At 42.9% G+C, this 19,597-nt stretch overlaps 1 protein-coding gene across 1 annotated transcript in view; it reads left to right on the top strand.

Moving 5' to 3' along the window:
• PRXL2C (peroxiredoxin like 2C) overlaps window positions 1-19,597 on the top strand; it is a 319,348-nt gene that overhangs the window by 193,618 nt on the left and 106,133 nt on the right. Inside the window, exon 4 of the mRNA XM_044064212.1 lies at window positions 15,258-15,363. Coding sequence (XP_043920147.1) covers window positions 15,258-15,363 — 106 coding nt within the window. The remainder of the gene's footprint in view (window positions 1-15,257; window positions 15,364-19,597) is intronic.

Genomic DNA, 19,597 nt, shown 5'->3' with positions numbered 1-19,597 from the left:
AACACACACAAAAGATTTAAACAACATTTCTGCAGGGGGCAAGCCCCCCTGCACCCCCCACACAATCTCCTACTTACATATACGAACTCAGAGATCGCACTACAGCGATGACTTGAGGAAACCTCCGGTTATGTGCTTCTGGTTACAGCGCAGAATGGGAGATTTCACTTAAATGTTTTGTGTGTTTTTTTTTTTATTCACTTTAGATTTTCAAGTTTCCAAAAACTCGATCATATGGTCTCGAGTTTTTGGTTATTCGATAATCTAAAGTGAATCTGAAGAGAGACATGACTGAGCTCTCTTGATTATACGTCTCAGGCAGGTATGTCCCTAACCTTAAGCATGTTACCTTCGGCTAGGATGATGCCTCAGTACAAACAAAAAACAATTGACTTCAACAATTGGCTTAGTTTCTGGTGTCATTCAAAGGGGATCCAGTATCTGTTAGCCTGGGATGACATAGTCGACAGACCTCGATGCTTTGCCAGACATAGTCTTCATCTGTCACCCCTGAGATTTCGGTTACTGGCTAAGGCTCTTGCCATCCCCATAGTGCCTTTTTAGGCAGTATTACAAGAACAAAATTCCCAAAGTAAAAATACTGTATAAAAACAATGTCAAGATTATGCTGCTAAGTACTAGGAGTCTAAACCAAAAATTGCACTCACTGGAAGCAGTCTTCACCTTGGAAGATGCTGACATTTGTGCAGTCACTGAGACCTGTTTTAAGGATGAGGAGAGCACCCCAGCTGTACCAGGTTACATTTCCTTCCACACATTCAGACGAAAAACTGAAGGTGTGAGAACTAAAAGAGGTGATGTGTCAATGTTCATTAAAGATAAATACACCTCTAAGTTGGTTAAACTGCATGTTTCCTTTGAATTACTTGATGTCCAATTGACTGTAGGCAGACCCCTCTTCAGGTCATTGCCAGCTATAGGACCCACACCATGAATCACAACATCCATTCAGCCTGCTTGGATCTATTTGAGTCAATCAAGATACAACCTAACACTGTGGTTTTGGTTGACTTTAATTACCCAGTTATAGACTGGGCAATTTATACATGTTCTAACTCACTTGCCCAAAGGTTCCTGGACTTTAACTCCAGTGCCCTGAACAAGCTGGTTGACACACCCACAAGGGGCTCAAACATCCTGTACCTGGTGCTCACCAGCATGGGGCATCACTGCACCATCCCCAATGTGGGGCCATCCCTGGTGAGATCTGACCACAAATCAGTCTCATTAGAAGTAACTATAACACAAGAACCCCTCCCCCCTTAGCACCAACTACACTAAAAAACTTCTCCAAGGCCAATTACAACCTTTTACATGACGGCATAAGTAGCTTCATAGCCCATCCCCCCACTGATGGAACAGACATCTATGCTGAGTTATACATCGTGCTTTATACAAGTACCTTGTACAATTGTATTGACTCTGCTGTACCTGATATAACCAAAGCAAGATCTTCAAGCAAAAAAAACCTGCCTGGTGGACAACTGCCATTAATGGGCTATACAGTAGGAGAAAGAAATTGCTGTCTAAACGGTCTCAAATCTGGAAACACTACCTCAACTTAAACAAGCAAATAAGACTCCTAGTGAAGTCCTCTAAAGCTAACTACAAAACCAAATTAGCTTCCCTAACTAGGGATAACCACAAGGCGTTCTTTAGTTACATCTATAACCTCAAAGGTAAGGCCCAGATTTGCGCTGAGCTCATAGTTACTGGTACTGCATATATAGAATCTGTGGATATAGCAAATCTGCTGGCTGACGGGTTCAGTGAAAACTTCATTCCCCTGTCCCCGCCACATATAGCTCAAAGGATCCCTAATGCCTGTCCTCCATCTAGTACCTTTGAGGAGCAAGTCTTAAATGCCCTCTTCAGGACCAAAAACACAGCCTCTGTGGGACCAGACAACAACCCAGGCTATGTTCTACATGCATTAAAACAGGAATTAGCATCACCATTGAGCACCCTTTTCAGTCACAGCCTAAGCACTGGTTTCATCCCAGTGGAATGGAAAACCGCTACTGTCTTCCCTTTGGCACAAAGAGGGAGCATGCATAAACATCAGGAACGATAAACCCAGTAGCCTGACCAGCCTTCTCTGCAAGGCCATGGAATTAATCATCATGGACCTTATTAACAAAGATATAGGAAACCTCCAAACACTCGACCCCACCCAGTCTGGCTTTGTCAAGGGGAGATCATGCCTGTTAAGCTTGGTGGACAGTCACCAAAGCCCTAGAGGAGGGCGGATTTGTGCAAACAGCCTACCTAGACTTAGCCAAGGCCTTTGACATAATCCCCTACTCAGGCATCATTGATAAACTCATCCAGCTGGGTATCAACCCATATATTGTCAGGTGGGTTGCAAACTGGCTCACTGATAGAACTCATACAGTCAAAATAGGGGCCTCCACCTCCTCCAGCAGACCTGTAAACAGTGGTGTTCCACAGGGATCAGTTCTGGGATCCCTACTGTTCGGAATCTACTTCTCTGAAGTACAGGCTAAAACTAAATGACTGTGGCTGACAAAGTTTGCTGATGACTGCAAACTGGGAGCGATCATTGAAACCCCTAGCAATGTCAAGATCGTGCAAGAAGGTCTTACACAGGCTAATGACTGGTGCCAAAGTCATGGTCTTAAACATAATGCAAAAAACTGCACTGTCATCGCCTTCGGCAAGGGTGATGTTCCTACAAACTACCACATCAATAGAAATATCCTAAGCACACAGTCAGTGGTGAGAGATCTGTGCACACAGGTTGACAGCAACCTTAACTTCGATCACCATGCCTTCACAGTGGTGAGCAGGGCATTTTATATTGCTCATCTCATAAGTAAGGGAATGGCCTCCAGAAAAAAAGAGGTTATAACCCCCCCCCCCCTCTACTCTTGCCTGATCAGGCCAATAATAGAGTACAATACTCCCTTTGGTATGTTCCTTTCAAACACCTGTTGCATTTGGAGAGACCTCAAAGGTTCCAAGAAAATTCAGGGTCTTCACTACCTGTTTTAATGTGGACAGACTGAAATCATTGTCACTTTACTCTGTGTCGTACAGACTGCTCAGAGGCAATATGTGCCTTGCATATAGAGCAGTCTCTGACAAAGCTTTATTGAAAATGCTGCACATTCACAAGTCGAATAGCACACTGGTTGACAGCAACCTTAACTTCGATCACCATGTCTCTACATTAGTAGGAAGAGCATTTTATATTGCTTATCTCATAAGTAAGGGCATTGTCTACAGAAAAAAAAGGTTATAACACTCTGCACTCTTTCCTGATCAGGGCAGTAATAGAGTACAGTGCTCCCTTTGGTATGTTCCTTTCCAAATGCGTACTGCAGTTGGAGACACCACAAGGTTTCCAGGAAAATTCAGGGTCTTCAAGATCTGTCTTATGCGGACAGACTGAAATCATTGTCACCTTACTCTGTGTCATATAGACTGCTCAGAGGCAACCTGTGTATTGCATGTAGGGCAATATCTGACTCAGATTTATTGGAAATGCTGTACATTTGCAAGTTAAATGGCACACAGGTCACTTGCTGAATGGACCTTAACCTGGTATGTGACATCAATAGAGCTTCTTGCAGAGACAGATTTGTCTCACAGAGGTTGTCCCACCTTTGGAACAAGCTTCCTATTCATGTTAAACAAAGCCCCTCATTGGCCCTATTTAAGCGTAATTTGGATGATTGGATGGGTAACTGGAAATCCCAGGGGTTCCACCTGTGTCCCTCTTGGACAGGGGCAATTGATGCTAATGAACTTGGCTAGGCTTGTAAGGGTCCTGGGGCCGTTAGCCTAGTAATCTCCTATGATCCTATAAGCAGATTGTGGTAAAGTGAATAAAGAGAGCAGGAGAGTTTGTGTGTGCTTGATTGAGAGGAAGTTTCTGAGCTGTTTAGTTACTGAAAATGACTTATTGGGGGATGGGGGCAAAGTGTGAACTGTTTCTCAGGTGCATAAAGGAAGGGAAGTGATGAAGAATGGTGAATGTAAAAGAATAAAAGGGGGAATATGTGATGGGAAGTGATGAGGATGAAGAAGTTTCTTGTGAGGAGAAAATTTATTTTCAGGTGAGGCGGGTGATGTGTTTTTGGAAGGGATGCTAAGGATGCAAGGGAAATTGTGGGGAAGATGAAAGTAATGTACTAAGTAACTAAGTAAGGTGGATGAGCTGGAATGTCTTATGATTTTGAGAGTCACTCTGAGTGGGAAGGGAAGAGGGTTAAGTTTTATGAGAAGTAACCTGAAACTGAGTAGGTTATTAGTTCTTAGAGGAGAGTACTGAGATTGTCATTGTTAGTACAAAACTTTTAGATGGAGTGGTAAATCAAGTAGAAAGATGTAATGGGGAGGACAGTGCATTCTGTTACTTTGAACAGGGCAGTCTGAATGTTAGTGGAAGGTGATATTAACAGACCACTTGCATATTTTCATCTAGGAACAAATTATTTCACTGGAGGAGCAGTGGTGAAGGCCAAGGTAGCAGGAGTAGTTGATGCTTATTTATTAGGATGGGTGTATAGTAGCCTTTTCTGAGATACTTCCAAAAACTGGCTACCATTTCAGCAAGGTGAGAAGGGGATTATGGAGTACAGTGGGTGGCTAAGAAGACAGAATTGGATTGATTGGTGATTGTAAAGATGTTTGGGACAGGGTTAAGTTTGTGTGAAAAGGACAGATGCATCTTGTATTTATGGGGTTGCAGTCTGGTTTTAAAACTAAGGCTGGAAGTTTACATTAAGGTTGTAGTGTAGAGGGGGAAGAGGAAAGGATTGTGTTCTGTAGGAAGTGAAAGTGAAAGCCTTAAGCCTCTGTCAGTTAGTGCAGAGGGTTAAGACTGTGAGCTATAGTTCCCCTAGTACAGAGTTGTATTCCTGCAGCTCTAATTTGCCTACTCTGTGAATTTAACCAGACTGTGCTAAGGAGCAACTAGGAGTTTGGGCTAGGCTCCTCAATGGTCACTGGACTGCAAGCCTAGTAACCTATGAGCCTAGAAGAATTGGTTGATGTAGGGATATGCATTCAGCTATGGAAAGAGGTAGTGGTCAGGTTGTTTCGGGGAATATGGAAGGTTAGTTTGTATAAGGTTAGGAGTCTGGAGAATAAGATAGGGAGTTGAAGGCTTTACTAGATTTGGTTGGCACTAATACAGTGAACATAACTTAGAAATGGGCAAATGATAAGTAGGTTTGATATGTGGATACATTGGGCTGCATGCTGTTTAGGAAGGATACAGTGGGGAGACTGTGGAATGTAGACAGTTTAAATTATGAGATGATAGAAGACTGTGTCATGTTTTTAAGAGGTGAAGGGAGTACTGAGGCCGGTCGCTGGAAGAGGTGTTTACTGTGCTTGTTGATGGAATTGGTAAGGGTGAGGTAAGATTAGTGTACGTGTGGTTAGAATTTGTAGACTGGAGAAAATGTTGCTAGATTTGACATACTGTGTTAAACTTCTGGTATAGGCAGAGTTGAAGTTTGCTTACTGGCAGGTTAAGATTAAAGTGTGAAAAGAGGAGGGTGAGGTGAAATCGGTTAATTTTAGTTTGTCAGAGGCTGGCTAGAGTATCTGAAGTCTGAGGGTAGCTATAGGGAAAGATTTGAATGATTGTACAAGCAATGAAAGCTATTGTCAACATGTTTAGCAATCTGCATGAGTTGCATCATTCTTGATGTAGTACTAAAAAAAACTGGAGGCAAAAGCTTCATTTTTAGTAATGACCATTCAAAGTTGTAATTTGAGCTAGTCATGATGCATACCATTTATCAAATTCATTTTAAGCCACATGTGCATATCTGTTGTCATACATAAACAACCTCACATACACAGGCAGCACCCACCATGAAATATGCATCTAAAAGTCTCACTGACTGAGTTCAAAAGCTCATAAGGCAAATCTCCACGCAATCCAATATCTTAGTCATAGGTGACTCCATAGTGAGACACGTCAATGCATCACTTACCAGGCTGTGTAAAGAGAAGGGTTATGGTGCATTGTCTTGTCAGGCAGCAGGATTCACCATATCAAGGAAGCTCTCAAGTTCTTGCACCATGAGTGCACATATGAGACAATCACAGTATATGTGGGTATAAATGACTTGAGGTATACCTCATGTCATGATATGATGGAGCTCTTGAATATGTGTCTGAGGCTGGTATAAACCTAGACTTGAGCAGCATTCTGTCATCGCCAAGAATGATGCTGCAACATGAACAAAAGGTTATTAATTTCAACAATTCTCTTTGTTTCTGGTATCATTCAAAGAAGGTAAAATATATGTTAGCCTGGGAAGAGAAACTCAATGGAGACAACTGCTTTGTCAAGGATGGTCTGCACCTCTCACCCCAAAGATTTCATACATTAACTAAATCCTTGTCCACCCCATAGTCTCATTTTTAGGCAATGTAATTCTTCTAAAGCTTTCAATATAACTAAACAGAATCCAGATGACGGTAAGGTATTACTGCTCAACACTAAGAGCCTTAACAAAAAACTCCATTCCATACAAGCACTCTGTACCTGGAAACATTGATATATGAATCATCACAGAGACCTGGTTCAAGACCATTGAAAGCACTCCATCAGTGCAGAGTTCCAATACCTATCACACATTCAGGCCAAAGTCGCATTAGACAAAGGCATTAAAGACAGTGGTGTTTCCATACTCTTAAAAAAAAATTAATCTCCAGACTCACTAAACAAGATAATGATCTAGAACTCCACCGTGTCCAGCTTACAATTAACAAAACTTTTTATCATATCATAGCTAACTATGTCCTCTTCCCATAGCTCCTACCTAACTAGTATGGAGTCCCTGTCTATGAAGATGTATACCATTCTCCTAGGAAACATCAACTACCCCTCGATAGACTGCGAGACTTGTATATCCTAAAACAAGTAAATCAGATTCACCATAAGACTGACACATCTTGCATTATCTCTCACTATTCAGACATGAAGTGCAGGCTAATCTAAAACTGAGTGATGGCCTCACTATATTCAAAAGCCCCTTTCTTCTTGATGACTGTACAGCTTATGCGGAATACCTCACTGTCAAATTATATGCACATGTATATAGTTGCAGAGATGCATGCGTTTCCCTCAGAAATAAGTAAAATGCCAAATTCAAAAATAAATCTGTTTGGGGAAATTGAAATATAAACAGGACCTAAAACAAATGGAAAAAATTCATAGCATGCAAAAATAAATCTGACTCTCAAGATGGCAAAAACAAGAAACAGTCTTGCTAAACTAAACAAAGAACTACTGACCCTGATCAAATTAACCAAAGCCATATATGAGGGAATAGCCACCCAGGTGAAGGATAACCATAGAGCTCTGTTTAATTACATTAAAAATGTCAAGTACAATGAACAGCACTGTGCAGAACTTATATCAAGTGATATCAGATAAACAGACACAGAGGACGTAGCTAATCTACTGGCAGGTGTGTTTAACTCAAACTTCACCCCCTTTCCTCCTTCCCTTGTTATATCACTTGCGCACACCTGCACCCTCCTTCATATCTCTCAAGACAAGTTCTCAGTGTGCTGTCTAAAGCCAGGAGTACTACATCCGTGGGGCCAATTAACATACCAGACTACCTTCTGGTCATGCTTTAATATGACTTGTATGATTCTCCAACAGAAGCTATTCAAAATCACCTTCAAAACAAGCTTGATGGTGAATTAATGGAGGACAGCAACATTCATTCCCTTGTACAAAAGTGGAGCTTCAATGGACCCAGCTAATGATACACCAATAAGCCTGTCCGGTCTCCTCTGTAAGGATATGAAAAGGATCATTATGAAACTAATAAAAATAAGAATATAGATAATCTACAGACTCTGTCTAACCAAGATCAGGTTCATCATTAGTGGTGTACCCCAGAGTTCTGTCCTTTGGCTGCTCCTCTTTGGCATTTACTTCTCAGATGTCAAAGCTAATGTTAAGGGTCTGTGGCTAACACCATTTGTAGATTACTACAAACTTGGTGCCATCATAATCTCCCCGAAGCAACAAGATCCACCCCCAAAAATTGATTCTGTAGTTAGGGATCTAGGGGCCTGTACTGAAAATGAGATGCCCTTTGTTCACCACGTGTCCACTGTTGTAAGGAAGACGTTTTTCATCGCACCGCTTTATGTAAAGGTATTATGTCCAAATCCAAGGATGTAATCATTCTACTTTACTCAACATTCATTAGGCCACTCACTGAGTGTTATGCTCCTTGTGGTATGTACCTGTCTAAACACTTGTCAGAACTGGAATGACCACAATGCTTTTTCAATAAAAAAAAAAAAACAAGGACCAAGTCATAAAACTATGCAGACCTTCTCAAAGCCTTATTCTTATTCAGTCTGATCTATAACACATTCACAAGTCCAGTGGTATTATAAACACCCCCCCAAGGAATCTCGATCTCTTTTACAAAACAAATAGAACAAGTTGGAGGGATAGGTATGTATTATAAAGAATACCACTTCTATGAATCCGTCTTCCACTCCACGAGGTTTGGATGAATGGATGGGTAACCATAAGATGTTATGTAGTCCAATCTTGCCTACATTCTTACCCGTGGGTTCGGAGCCGAACCTCAGCTCCGACTCAGCCATATTCTAGCTCGAAGTCTTTCAATTGGCTGGTGGCTAAGATGTATCCCATGCTGCACTGCTCCCTTTCCCCAGATCTCATTTCCCACTCATAAAGCTCAGACGTGGTCTCGCTCTTGGCTGTGGCTAAGTATAACTTTTCTTCTTTTTTACTAGTAGTTGCTCCAAAAGCTACTTTCATAGCTAGGTGTGTGTGTTTTTGTTTTTGTTGAAGCTGTTTGTGTGGCCTTTTGTGGCCTTTGTCTTAGTATCCCGTTAGCTCCTATCTCCTCCTTATGGGCTAGGTCCATTTCAGTTAGAGGACCTGGTCCTCTCTCCAGTTGTTATCTGTTGCCCTTCTGTGTTTGCTTGTTTCGGTGGTTACCGTATCCCTTCGGGCTAGGACCGTTTAAGTTAGAGGACCTAGTCCTCCCCTTGTTTCCTGTCTGTGCCGTTTAAGTTAGAGGTCCTTGTGTGGTGTCTGCAGTTTATTTAGAGTCTAGTTCCCACACTTTTGTTGCTGCTGTCTGTTGAGTTGTGTCTAGTATCCTATCGATTATGTCTAAGGATAAAAAAGAACACAAGCCTTCAGGCTTCAAAAAATGTAGTAAATGTGGATACAAGATGTTGATTACTGATGGGCACTCAATGTGTATATTGTTTGGGGGGCTATCCATCTTCAGGAATCTTGTGCATTCTGTCACACATTCAGCCCTTGTGTTCTTCAAGAAAGGAAGAACAAGCTAATTCTAAAATGATTACTGAAACCCTCCTTCGAAGAAGGCCCAGAGAGATCTTCTAGTGCTGTCCTCTCCCTCTAAAAGAGACAAGACCTCCAAAGCAAAAAAAAGCTCTCTGGCTCCGTCAGTCTTATCTGAGCCTCCGGAGAAAGTTGCTAAGTCTACTGTGGCTTCCTCGGCTCCACTGGCTTTGGTGCCAAAGGAAGTTGGTGAATCGACAGAACCTACATAGGCTCCCAGCCTCTCGGAGCCAGTGACGGAGATGCTCGTTCAGAGCCGGTCTCCAGTTTTTAGACTGGTTTCTCCTCCTCACAGGTCTCCTTCTGAGAGGAGGTCTAGATCTCCTACCTTATCCTCTAGGTCCTCCAAGACTCACTCTCATGTGGATGTGGATAGAGTGGTGCAGAGGTTGCTTCAATCACCTGTGTTGGCTAAATTGTTTTCGGCTCCAGCCCAGTTGGCCCTGGAGCCCGACACTCATCCATCGTCGATAGTTCCTTCTCTGAGCTTCTTTCAGCCTTCGGAGCCAGAGTTGTTGGTGCCATCTGATGCTTCTAGGTTGGCTCCAGTAGCCCATCCTGGCTTCTCGGCTCCGATCTCAGCTCCGACCCCGTCGGATCCATCCATGGGGTCCAGGACTCGAGATTCCTCGGTTGGACCCGAGGGGGGAGTCTCGAGGCGCTCTTCGGCTCCTAGCTTCCCTCTCGGTGCTTTGGCATGGGTGAGCCTGTCCCTTGCTTCGGCTTCGGACCTTGTCCCTTCTGCTCTGAGGGCTTCCACGGTTGGTCGATCTTCGGAGCCGGGGGGACCAACTTTCGAGGTCATGCAGAGCGTGCTGGCCAGGTCCTCAGCTGCATCATATAGCACCGACGCAATACCCCCACCAGTACCGGTATCAGTCTCTGATCACCCCTTATCCTTGGACAGCGGTGACCCAAGGCCTCAGGATACTTCCATGAGTGGTCCCCAGCTTTCTGAGGGCTCCCCAGAATTTTTGCCTGAGGAGCCCCCCAGAAAAAGAGCGTGCAATGAGGAAGCACATCGACTCCCAGGAAGAGTCTCTCATGTCGGACACAGACCTCGAGGAATTAGAGGGGTCCCCCTAGTCGTCCTCTGAGGATATCTCTTTCGCAGATATCCTAGAGATCTTGAAGCAGAGAGGCAACTGGCCCTCTAAATCCCCCTCCGAGGAGGAGTCAGTGTTCCTGAAGGCCTTTGGGACTCAACCCTCCACCTCCTGGGTCTCTCCCCCCTTTGACAAACTCCTGGATCTGGTTTGTCAAAGGGTGTGGGAAACCCCTGACACCTTGGAACCAGTTCCCAGGAGACCTAACAAATTTCTGTCCACCCCCGCTGATAAGGAGTTTCTCACAAAGGGCGTTCCAGTAGATGCCATGGTAGTGGCAGTGGCCACCAAGAAGGAACTGGCTGAGACTTCATCTACCGTCCATCCCCCTAACAAGGAGTCTAGGACCATGGACCGGTATGGGAAGCGTACGTTTTCTTCAGTGGCCCTTACTCTGCAGTCGCTGAACTATTTGTCACATTTTACACGGCTCCAAAGAGATCTCCTGAAAGAGCTTGAAGATTCTCTGCAGGGTAATGTTTCTGACACGGTGGCTCAGAAGGTCAACGCTCAGATGTCTACCCTAAATTCTATTGCTAACTCCTCCATGAGGCTGATCTCTTACGCAGCCGAGGGAGCGAGTAGGGCAGCGAGTTCCAGAGTTTCTCTCAAGAGGCACTCCTGGATGCGCCTCTGTAATTTCGCGGAGGCCTTCAAGTCTACGTTCACCAATGCCCAGTTTGATGGTTCTTCGTTGTTTGGAACCAAGTTGAAGGACACTCTCACTAGGTGCAAGCAGGAGGGAAAAACTCTGTCTACTGTGGGAGTCTGTTTTTCCATGCCTTTTAGACCTTATCCCAAGGGCCAGAAGAGTGGGAAAATGTGGTTCAAGAAATCGCAGAGGTTTTTGCATGACGCACAAAGTGATTCCCCCTCCAGAGGCAGGGGAGGGGGTGGTAACTCAGGTAGATGCTGCCCTAGAGGCAGAGGAGGCCCGTGTAACCATGGAGACCGTGATTCCTTTCGTGGTTCTCCCTACCAGCGCTCCTGATGGGAGGCCCGAATGCGCGTCTTCGGAGCCAGTTGGGGGTCACATTTCACTATACCCAGAAGCCTGGCAACACATCACCCAAGACCAGTGGGTATTAAAGATAATTTCCGGAGGATATCACATCCCCCCCCCCCCCGCCGATAAAAAGAATCCCAGATGTACCACCCAATCAAAGGGATTCCGCGGCTTCAGAAGTTCAAAAGCTGCTAGCAAAAGGAGCCATCCAGCATGTCCCCTCAGACCAGATTGGATTAGGGACTTACTCCAGATTCTTTTTGGTGCCGAAAAGAACAGTGGACCTGAAACGCATCTTGGATCTCAGCCGCTTGAACCTCCACATGAAGAAGTTCTGAATGGTCACATCGCAATCTATTCTCCCATTGTTGGGAAAAGAAGTGTGGATGTGCTCCATCGACCTCAAGGATGCTTACTACCATATAAAGATGGACAGGGCATCCAGAAGTCATCTGCACTTCCGGCTGGGAGTCGGTCATTTTCACTTTCGTGCCCTGCCCTTTGGTCTCACCACAGCCCCAAAGTGTTCACCAAATGTATGGCAGTGGTGACAGCTCACTTGAGAAGTCAGGGATTCCAAGTGTTTCCATACCTGGATGACTGGCTCCTTTCTGCCACTACCAGGCATCTGCTACTACAGACCAGGGACGCCACTATCAAGCTGTGTCAGCAACAATTGGGTATCACACTGAACTGGGAAAAGTCTGCCTTGTTGCCCTCGCAGCGTGTCACCTGTATAGGTGCCGAATTAGACACTGTGCTCATGAGGGCATTTTTACCACAAGAAAGGATTCAGGGTTTGCAACAACAGGTATACACGTTGCTCCCACTGAAAGAGGTAAAGGCAAAAACGGTTCTCAAATTGTTAGGGACGATGGCTGCAGCAATTATGCTGGTTCCTCTTGCAAGGCTACACATGAGGCTCCTTCAATGGCTGCTCTTCGCCCAGTGGTCTCTACAACACCTTCCACATCTCATCTTATAATGATCACAGATAAGTGCAAGCAAGATCTACGCTGGTGGCTTCACAACAGCAACCTCAATGCGGGAAAACCCTTCGTCCATCCTCCTGCTGTTGCCACAGTGACCACGGGTGCCTCCCAGATTGGGTGGGGGGGGCATTATCTCGGCAGGACAGTCCAAGGCATGTGGCAAGAGCACGAGATACATTTGCATATCAATATCTTGGAGATGAGAGCAGTGCTAACTAGCGTTGCAAGCACTCCAGAGCTTTCTTCCACTCGGGACAATTGCAATCCACTTAGACAATATGTCAGTGGTATGGTATCTGAACAAACAGGGAGGAACCAAGTCATACCCCCTTTTCAGAGAGGCCATTCGAGTGTGGCAATGGGCAGTGTCTTCCCAACACTTTTTTGTAGCAACACACATTCCGGGGAAGTCCAACGTGATTGCCGACAGGTTGAACAGAGCTATTCTGATGCCTCACGAGTGGTCCCTGAACTGGCAGGTTGCGGAGCAGATTTTCCTCAGATGGGGCCAGCCTTGCTGTGACCTATTTGCCAGTCCCCTCAATACCAAGTGCAACAGCTACTTCACCCTTATCCCCCCTCACGGGGAGTCACCCAGGGATGCTCTAGTTCATGATTGGCCCTCCGGTCTACTTTATGTCTTCCCACCTGTTCCATTGTTGACAAAGGTTATTCAGAAAGCGCAATCCTTGAGAAGCAGAATGATTCTGATTGCTCCACACTGGCCTTGTCAAATTTGGTTCCCCTTTCTCCATCCCTATCTCATGGACGACCCCTGGATTCCGGACCCACAGCCAGACCTACTGACTCATATATCAGGGCAGTTCCATCCCTCTCTTCAGACCCTCCAGTTGACAGCTTGGCTACTCCAGTTCCATCACTAGTCAGGCTTCATCATTTTTCTCTGGAAGTGGTTCATATGCTGTCTTCTTCCCATAAGCCTCCGACCAGAAAGATTTATTCCAGTAAATGGAAAAGATTCTCCATCTGGGCTCACGCAAGACAAATTGATCCTTATACAGCTCCAATTTCTTCAGTTTTGGAGTTTCTCTCCATGCTTTTTAATCAGGGATCAGCAGCTGCAACCATTAAAGTCCAGTTGGCGGCTATCACCACCTTTCACGTCGATAATGAACCCAGTCTAATGGCGCATAGACTTTGTAAGGCATTCTTGAAGGGCACTATGCTGCTTCACCCTCCAGTCTTTGACCCAGTCATGCCTTGGGACCTTAATTTTGTGCTACAGTGTCTCACGTCGTCTCCCTTTGAGCCTGCAGCTACTTGTGAATTGAAATATTTGACTTGGAAGACAATCTTTTTGGTAGCCATCACTTCAGCTAGGCGGGTTTCTGAGCTCCAAGCTTTGTCAATCAGACCTCCTTACTTGATATTTCACAAGGACAGGGTTTCCCTCAGACCAAACCCTTCTTTTATGCAGAAGGTGGCTTCGGTTATTAATCTCAACCAGTCTGTTGAACTGCCCGTATTTTTTCCAGAGTTTTCTAATAAGGCAGAATTTAAATTTCACCAGCTAGATGTTCATAGACAGTTGCATTTCTATTTGCATAGAACGAAGGATCTTAGAAAATCAGACCAGCTATTTGTCTCATTTTCAGACAATAGGTTTGGGTCTCCTGTTTCCAAAGTGACCTTGTCTAGATGGATCTCTAGTTATATTTCCTTCATTTATGCCTCAAGTGATAAGGAGTTATCATTTAGAGTGAAGGCTCATTCTACCCGATCTATGTCTACCTCTACAGCATTTCAGGCCAGGATGTCTATGGATGATATTTGTGCTGCGGCTACATGGGCATCTCCTCACACCTTTATTACTCACTACAAATTGGATTTGGTATCCAGAGGCAGATCTTCCTTTGGTTCCACAGTGCTCAAGCATATTTTCCACTGAGCCTCCCAGGGTTCAGGTGCTGGGGACGCTGTCCCACGAGTAAGAATGTAGGCGAGATTGGACTACATAACATCAAGAAGTTATGTACTCACCATAATGTTCGATGTATGTAGTCCATCTCACCTCACATTCTTACTTACCCCCTCCTGGAAGGCCTAGAGGTTTGTTCTGGTTTCAATACTCCTTTTATTATTGGGCTGATTCTCCTTCCCTCTGTGTTATGTGTATGGGAGGTGAGTTCTTGAGCTTACAGCATACAAGATCTGGGGAAAGGGAGCAGTGCAGCATGGGATATCTCTTAGCCACCAGCCAATTGAAAGACTTCGAGCTACAGTATGGCCGAGTCGGAGCCGAGGTTCGGCTCCGAACCCACGGGTAAGAATGTGAGGCGAGATGGACTACATACATTGAATGTTATGGTGAGTACATAACTTCTTGTTCTTTCTCAGTTCAGCAATTCTGTCCCTCATGGATAGTGGAAACGTAAATCTCCCAATATATCCTTGTTTGACCCACCTCTAGGTTATTCATATGCAAAATATATGGGCTAAAAAACTAGCATGGGAATGTAAGTCTAGGCTTCTTAAGATCAGATCCTCCATAAATTATTAGCCTAGTAAGTACCTGTGAACCTATGAAGTGCTGTGAGAATAATATGCACCTTGTGTTTGGGCTAATGTAATGTGTGTTCATGAAAATTAACATAGCTTTTTACTGAACTACTTTTTTTGTCCACTACAGCTGTAAGCCACAAAGAAAGCTAGCTGCCGGTATTTATTCTGGTAAGACCATAAAGGAACATAGCTGCTCTTATTATGATACATGAGTAAATACGTTTTTTTTTTTATAATTTCTGCAGGCATTTTGCTTAGTGACTGGATATCATCATGAAATCTATGTTGATCCAGATCGAGAAATCTATAAAGCACTAGGAATGAAGCAGGGTGAAACAACCAGCACACCAGGTTTGTTTGGTGACCAGAAGTAGAGACTTTGTTAAAGTTCTTATTAAAAATTGCCTTCAGTTTATTTAATTTATTGTAAACTGCAGTTAATTTGTTTTGTTACTTGCAGCAACAGACTTAACACCCCCTCATTGGCTTAAGAGTTAAATCCCTTGAAAAAAAACACTAAATTACTGAGCAGTCAGTATGTTATATCAGTAATAAGTGTTCAGTTATGTTATTGTCATATTGTCTTAGAAGTTCAGAGGACAGATGTAGGAAATAATTAAATGTTTCATTTAATGAGAACTGTGTAACTCTGAGATGCTTTCATGACACACCTTTGTATTGTTTTAGTACACACGAAGATAAGAAACTTTGCTAGTACTTTTAATCTTTAGAACCTAGTAACCATTGTATAAAGCAATAAAAAAACTCTTACCAGTGAATTTTTGTCTACTTCGGTGGTGTTGCCCTAGTAATATATGCACACACAGCTACACACAAATCATTGTGACCAGTCAAAGAAAAACTAAAGGTGTTTTATAACTGCGGTGGTGGTGCTGCGGTAGCATTGTCGCCCCACAGTAAGACGTCCTGTTCGATTCTCAGCTAGAGTGTCTTCTGTGTGGAGACATGCGTGAATGGGCGCACCTTCATTGAAGGTTGTGCGTCAGGGCCGGTAACTCGGCACGTAAAAATCTACTGCCAATCATTAGTGGAGTGGAGTTCCACTGTGGCGACCCCTAACTGGGAAAAGCCGAAAGACACAACAACAACTTTATAACAACCAACTTCATCTTCAGTGACATCTGTCCTCTGAAACTCAGGTTCAGCTGTTTATGTTCTAGATAATTAGAAGCCTGGATCCTAATTTATTTATTTATTTATTTATTGGCATTTGATTACCGGGAAATTCCAACTAGGTAGAAGCTCATTTTCAAAGGAAGCCCAGGGAAAAACTCCAAACTATTACATAAAATTTCAAGAACAATAATTTTGCAATCTTCAAAAACATCTGCAGTTTAAATAATTATAACAAATTAGACATAATATAAAAACATTGGTTAAGAATTGATGCAAGGTATATGACAACCATTTAATATTTAGAGAACTTTTAAACAGTTTGTAGATAAATTAAAGATAAGTTAGTCCAATGCAAATAGGAATTGCAATATGAAGTAAGAAAAACAGGGTTATGGTATATTTAGAGAGAAAATCAGGGAAAATAATTAGATAGCAGTAAGGAATTAAGTGAAGAAGGGGAGAGTAAGAAGGTATAAGGAATGAAAAGGTACTTTTCCACATTTAGGGATATACTTTATCCTGGGTTCGAGCAAGAACAGAGACAGATTTTAGCTAAGTAAGGAGTTCCAGGCTTTAGCAACCTTGTACAAGTACAGACAATACCCAGCAGATTAGCTAGGTTTGTAGACCGGAGATTTTGGTCAGTGGATCACAGTGACTGACTGGGAACATAGCTGTGTAGAATGTTTTTAGTGCTGGACAGGCAGATGGATTCTGAATAATTGTATAACTGGTAAGACTTTGTGTATATGTTAGTTGATGTGGCAGTTCTAACCAATTTAGACTTTTCAGTGCTATACAGGGGTGGGTTGTGAAAGGGGTATGTGCTGCAAATTTAGCAACTTTGTTATAGCATTGTTCATGTTTTAAGTTTTGTGAAGCCTGGAGGTTAGTTGGGATGGAAGCAACATAAAGAAAGATTGGGGAATTAGTGGCAAGTATGGTTTTAGTTATATCGTTGAGAAAGTTTTGGCTCCGTTAAGCATCCCTAGTTTATGATGATTTTTTTCTTATGCAGTTTTGTATATGGAGGTTGAATGTAAGATTATCATCCGTTATCACCCCTAATAATTTGCTATGAGAAGTGACTTCAGTGGTTGTATTATCAAGAGTGAGGACTTGAAATTTTGTGTTTTCATGAGAGAGGGATTTGGAGAAAAAAGTAGTAGTTTGGTCTTTTTTGGGTTGAGCATGAGTTGTGAGTTATGAAGCCATGTTTCAGTGGCTGTTAAGGTTTCCTGAGTAACTTTTTGGAGGTGCACCATGTTGTCAGATGTGCAAGTGTGAGTGGAATTATCTGCATATTGTATTAGGGTGGCATATTGTGGGGAAGTATAGAGGGTGTTGGTTAAAATATTAAAGAGGAGGGGACCAAGGATATTGCAATGTAGTACACTGGTGGTGACTGGGAGCTAAGGAGACTGTGTGGAGTGCCATTTTACTGACTGTTTGGACAGGTAGCTTTTCAACCACAGAAGGGTGGAATTCCCTAGTGAGGGTATTTTGCTGTGACAAACTGTGCCGAAGGCTTTAGACAAGTCTAGAAATAAGGAAAAGACTAATATGCCATTATCTCTAGATTTGAGTGTATATATATATATATATATATATATATATATATATATATATATATATATAAAGTGGATATAAAAAGTGTACACACCCCTGTTAAAATGCCAGTTTTTTTATATAAAGAAATGAGACCACAATAAATCATTTCAAAACTTTTCCCACCTTTAATGTGACCTATAAACCTGTACAATTCAATTGAAAAACAAACAAATTTGTTAGGGGAAAAAATATAAAAAACTTACAATAAGTTGGTTGCATAAGTGTGCACATCCTTAAATTAATACTTTGTTGAAGCACCTTTTGATTTCAGCATTCATTCTTCTTGGGTACATACCTGTCATCAGTTAAAGGTTTCTGTATTACATGATCGAAGCTTTACTTAATTGAATAAGTAAAGCTCGAACTTGTAATATCAAAACCGTAACTTGTCAAATGGCCGATTTAACCCAGGGAAACATTTCCCTTGGCCGTTCTTTGGATTTAGAACAATCTTGGAGTTGGTATATTTAGGTGGGGTGGGGTGTGGGTTGAAGCCCCCCACTTGATTTCGGAGGAATTTTTTTTTTTTTTGATTCGGTCAAGGGAAGTGTTTCCCTTGATTAAATCGGCTGTTTGACAATTTTAGCTTTCGATATTACAAGATCGAGCTTTAGTTATTCGATTAACTAAAGCTTCGATGTTGTAATATAGACGCAATTAAAGAGACTGTCCCAAGTAGGATTTTCCTGATATTTACTCAGTTGTCTGCTACAGCAAAAGCCATGGTTCGCAGAGAGCTTACGAAGCATCAAAGGAATCTCATTGTTGAAAGGTATCAGTCAGGAGAAGGGTACAAAAAATGTCCACAGCATTGGATATACCATGGAACACAGTGAAGACAGTCATCAAAAAGTGGAGAAAATATGAGACAACAGTGACGTTGCAAAGAACTGGACGTCCCACCAAAACTGATGAAAAGACAAGACAAAAAATGGTCAGAGAGGCCGCCAAGATACCTACAGCAACACTGAAGGAGCTGCAGGAATTTCTGGCAAGTACTGGTTGTGTACTACATGTGACAACAATCTCCCATATTCTCCATATGTCTGGACTATGGGGTAGGGTTGCAAGACGGAAGCCTTTTCTTACACAGAAAAACATCCATACCCAGCTAAAATTTGCAAAACAATACATCAAGTCTCCCAAAAGCACGTGGGAAAATGTGTTATGGTCTGATGAAACCACGGTTTAATTTTTTGGCCACAATTCCAAAAGGCACTTTTGGCACAAAAATGGATGATAATCTTCAACCTCCATATACAAAACTGCATAAGAAAAAATCATCATAAACTAGGGATGCTTAACGAAGCCAAATACGTTCTCAACAATGTAACTAAAACCATACTTGCCACCAATTCCCCACTCTTCTTTATGGTGCTTCCATCCCAACTAACCTCCAGGTTTCACAGAACTTAAAACATGAACAATGCTATAACAAAGTTGCTAAATTTGCAGCACATACCCCTTTCAAAACCCACCCCTGTATAGCACTGAAATGTCTGAATTGGTTAGAATTGCCACATCAACTAACATATACACAACGTTTAACCAGTTATAAAATTATTCAGAATCCATCTGCCTGTCCAGCACTAAAAACATTTTACACAGCTATGTTCCCAGTTGGTCACTCTGATCCAGTGACCAAAATGTCCTGTCTACAAACCTAGCTAATCTGCTGGGCATTGTCTGTACTTGTACAAGGTTGCTAAAGCCTGGAACAAAGGTATGTTTGGTGCAAAAGAACACCATCCCCATGGTGAAGCATGGTGGTGGCAGTATCATGCTTTGGAGTTGCTTTTCTTCAGCTGGAACTGAGGCTTTAGTCAAGATGGAGGGA

This window comes from Protopterus annectens, chromosome 2.part2 (genome assembly GCF_019279795.1).
Source record: "Protopterus annectens isolate FY-2018-M chromosome 2.part2, PAN1.0, whole genome shotgun sequence".
Classification (NCBI taxonomy): Eukaryota; Metazoa; Chordata; order Ceratodontiformes; family Protopteridae; genus Protopterus; species Protopterus annectens.
The sequence above is the reverse complement of the archived record's forward strand: the minus strand, read 5'-3'. Positions and strand labels throughout refer to the sequence as shown.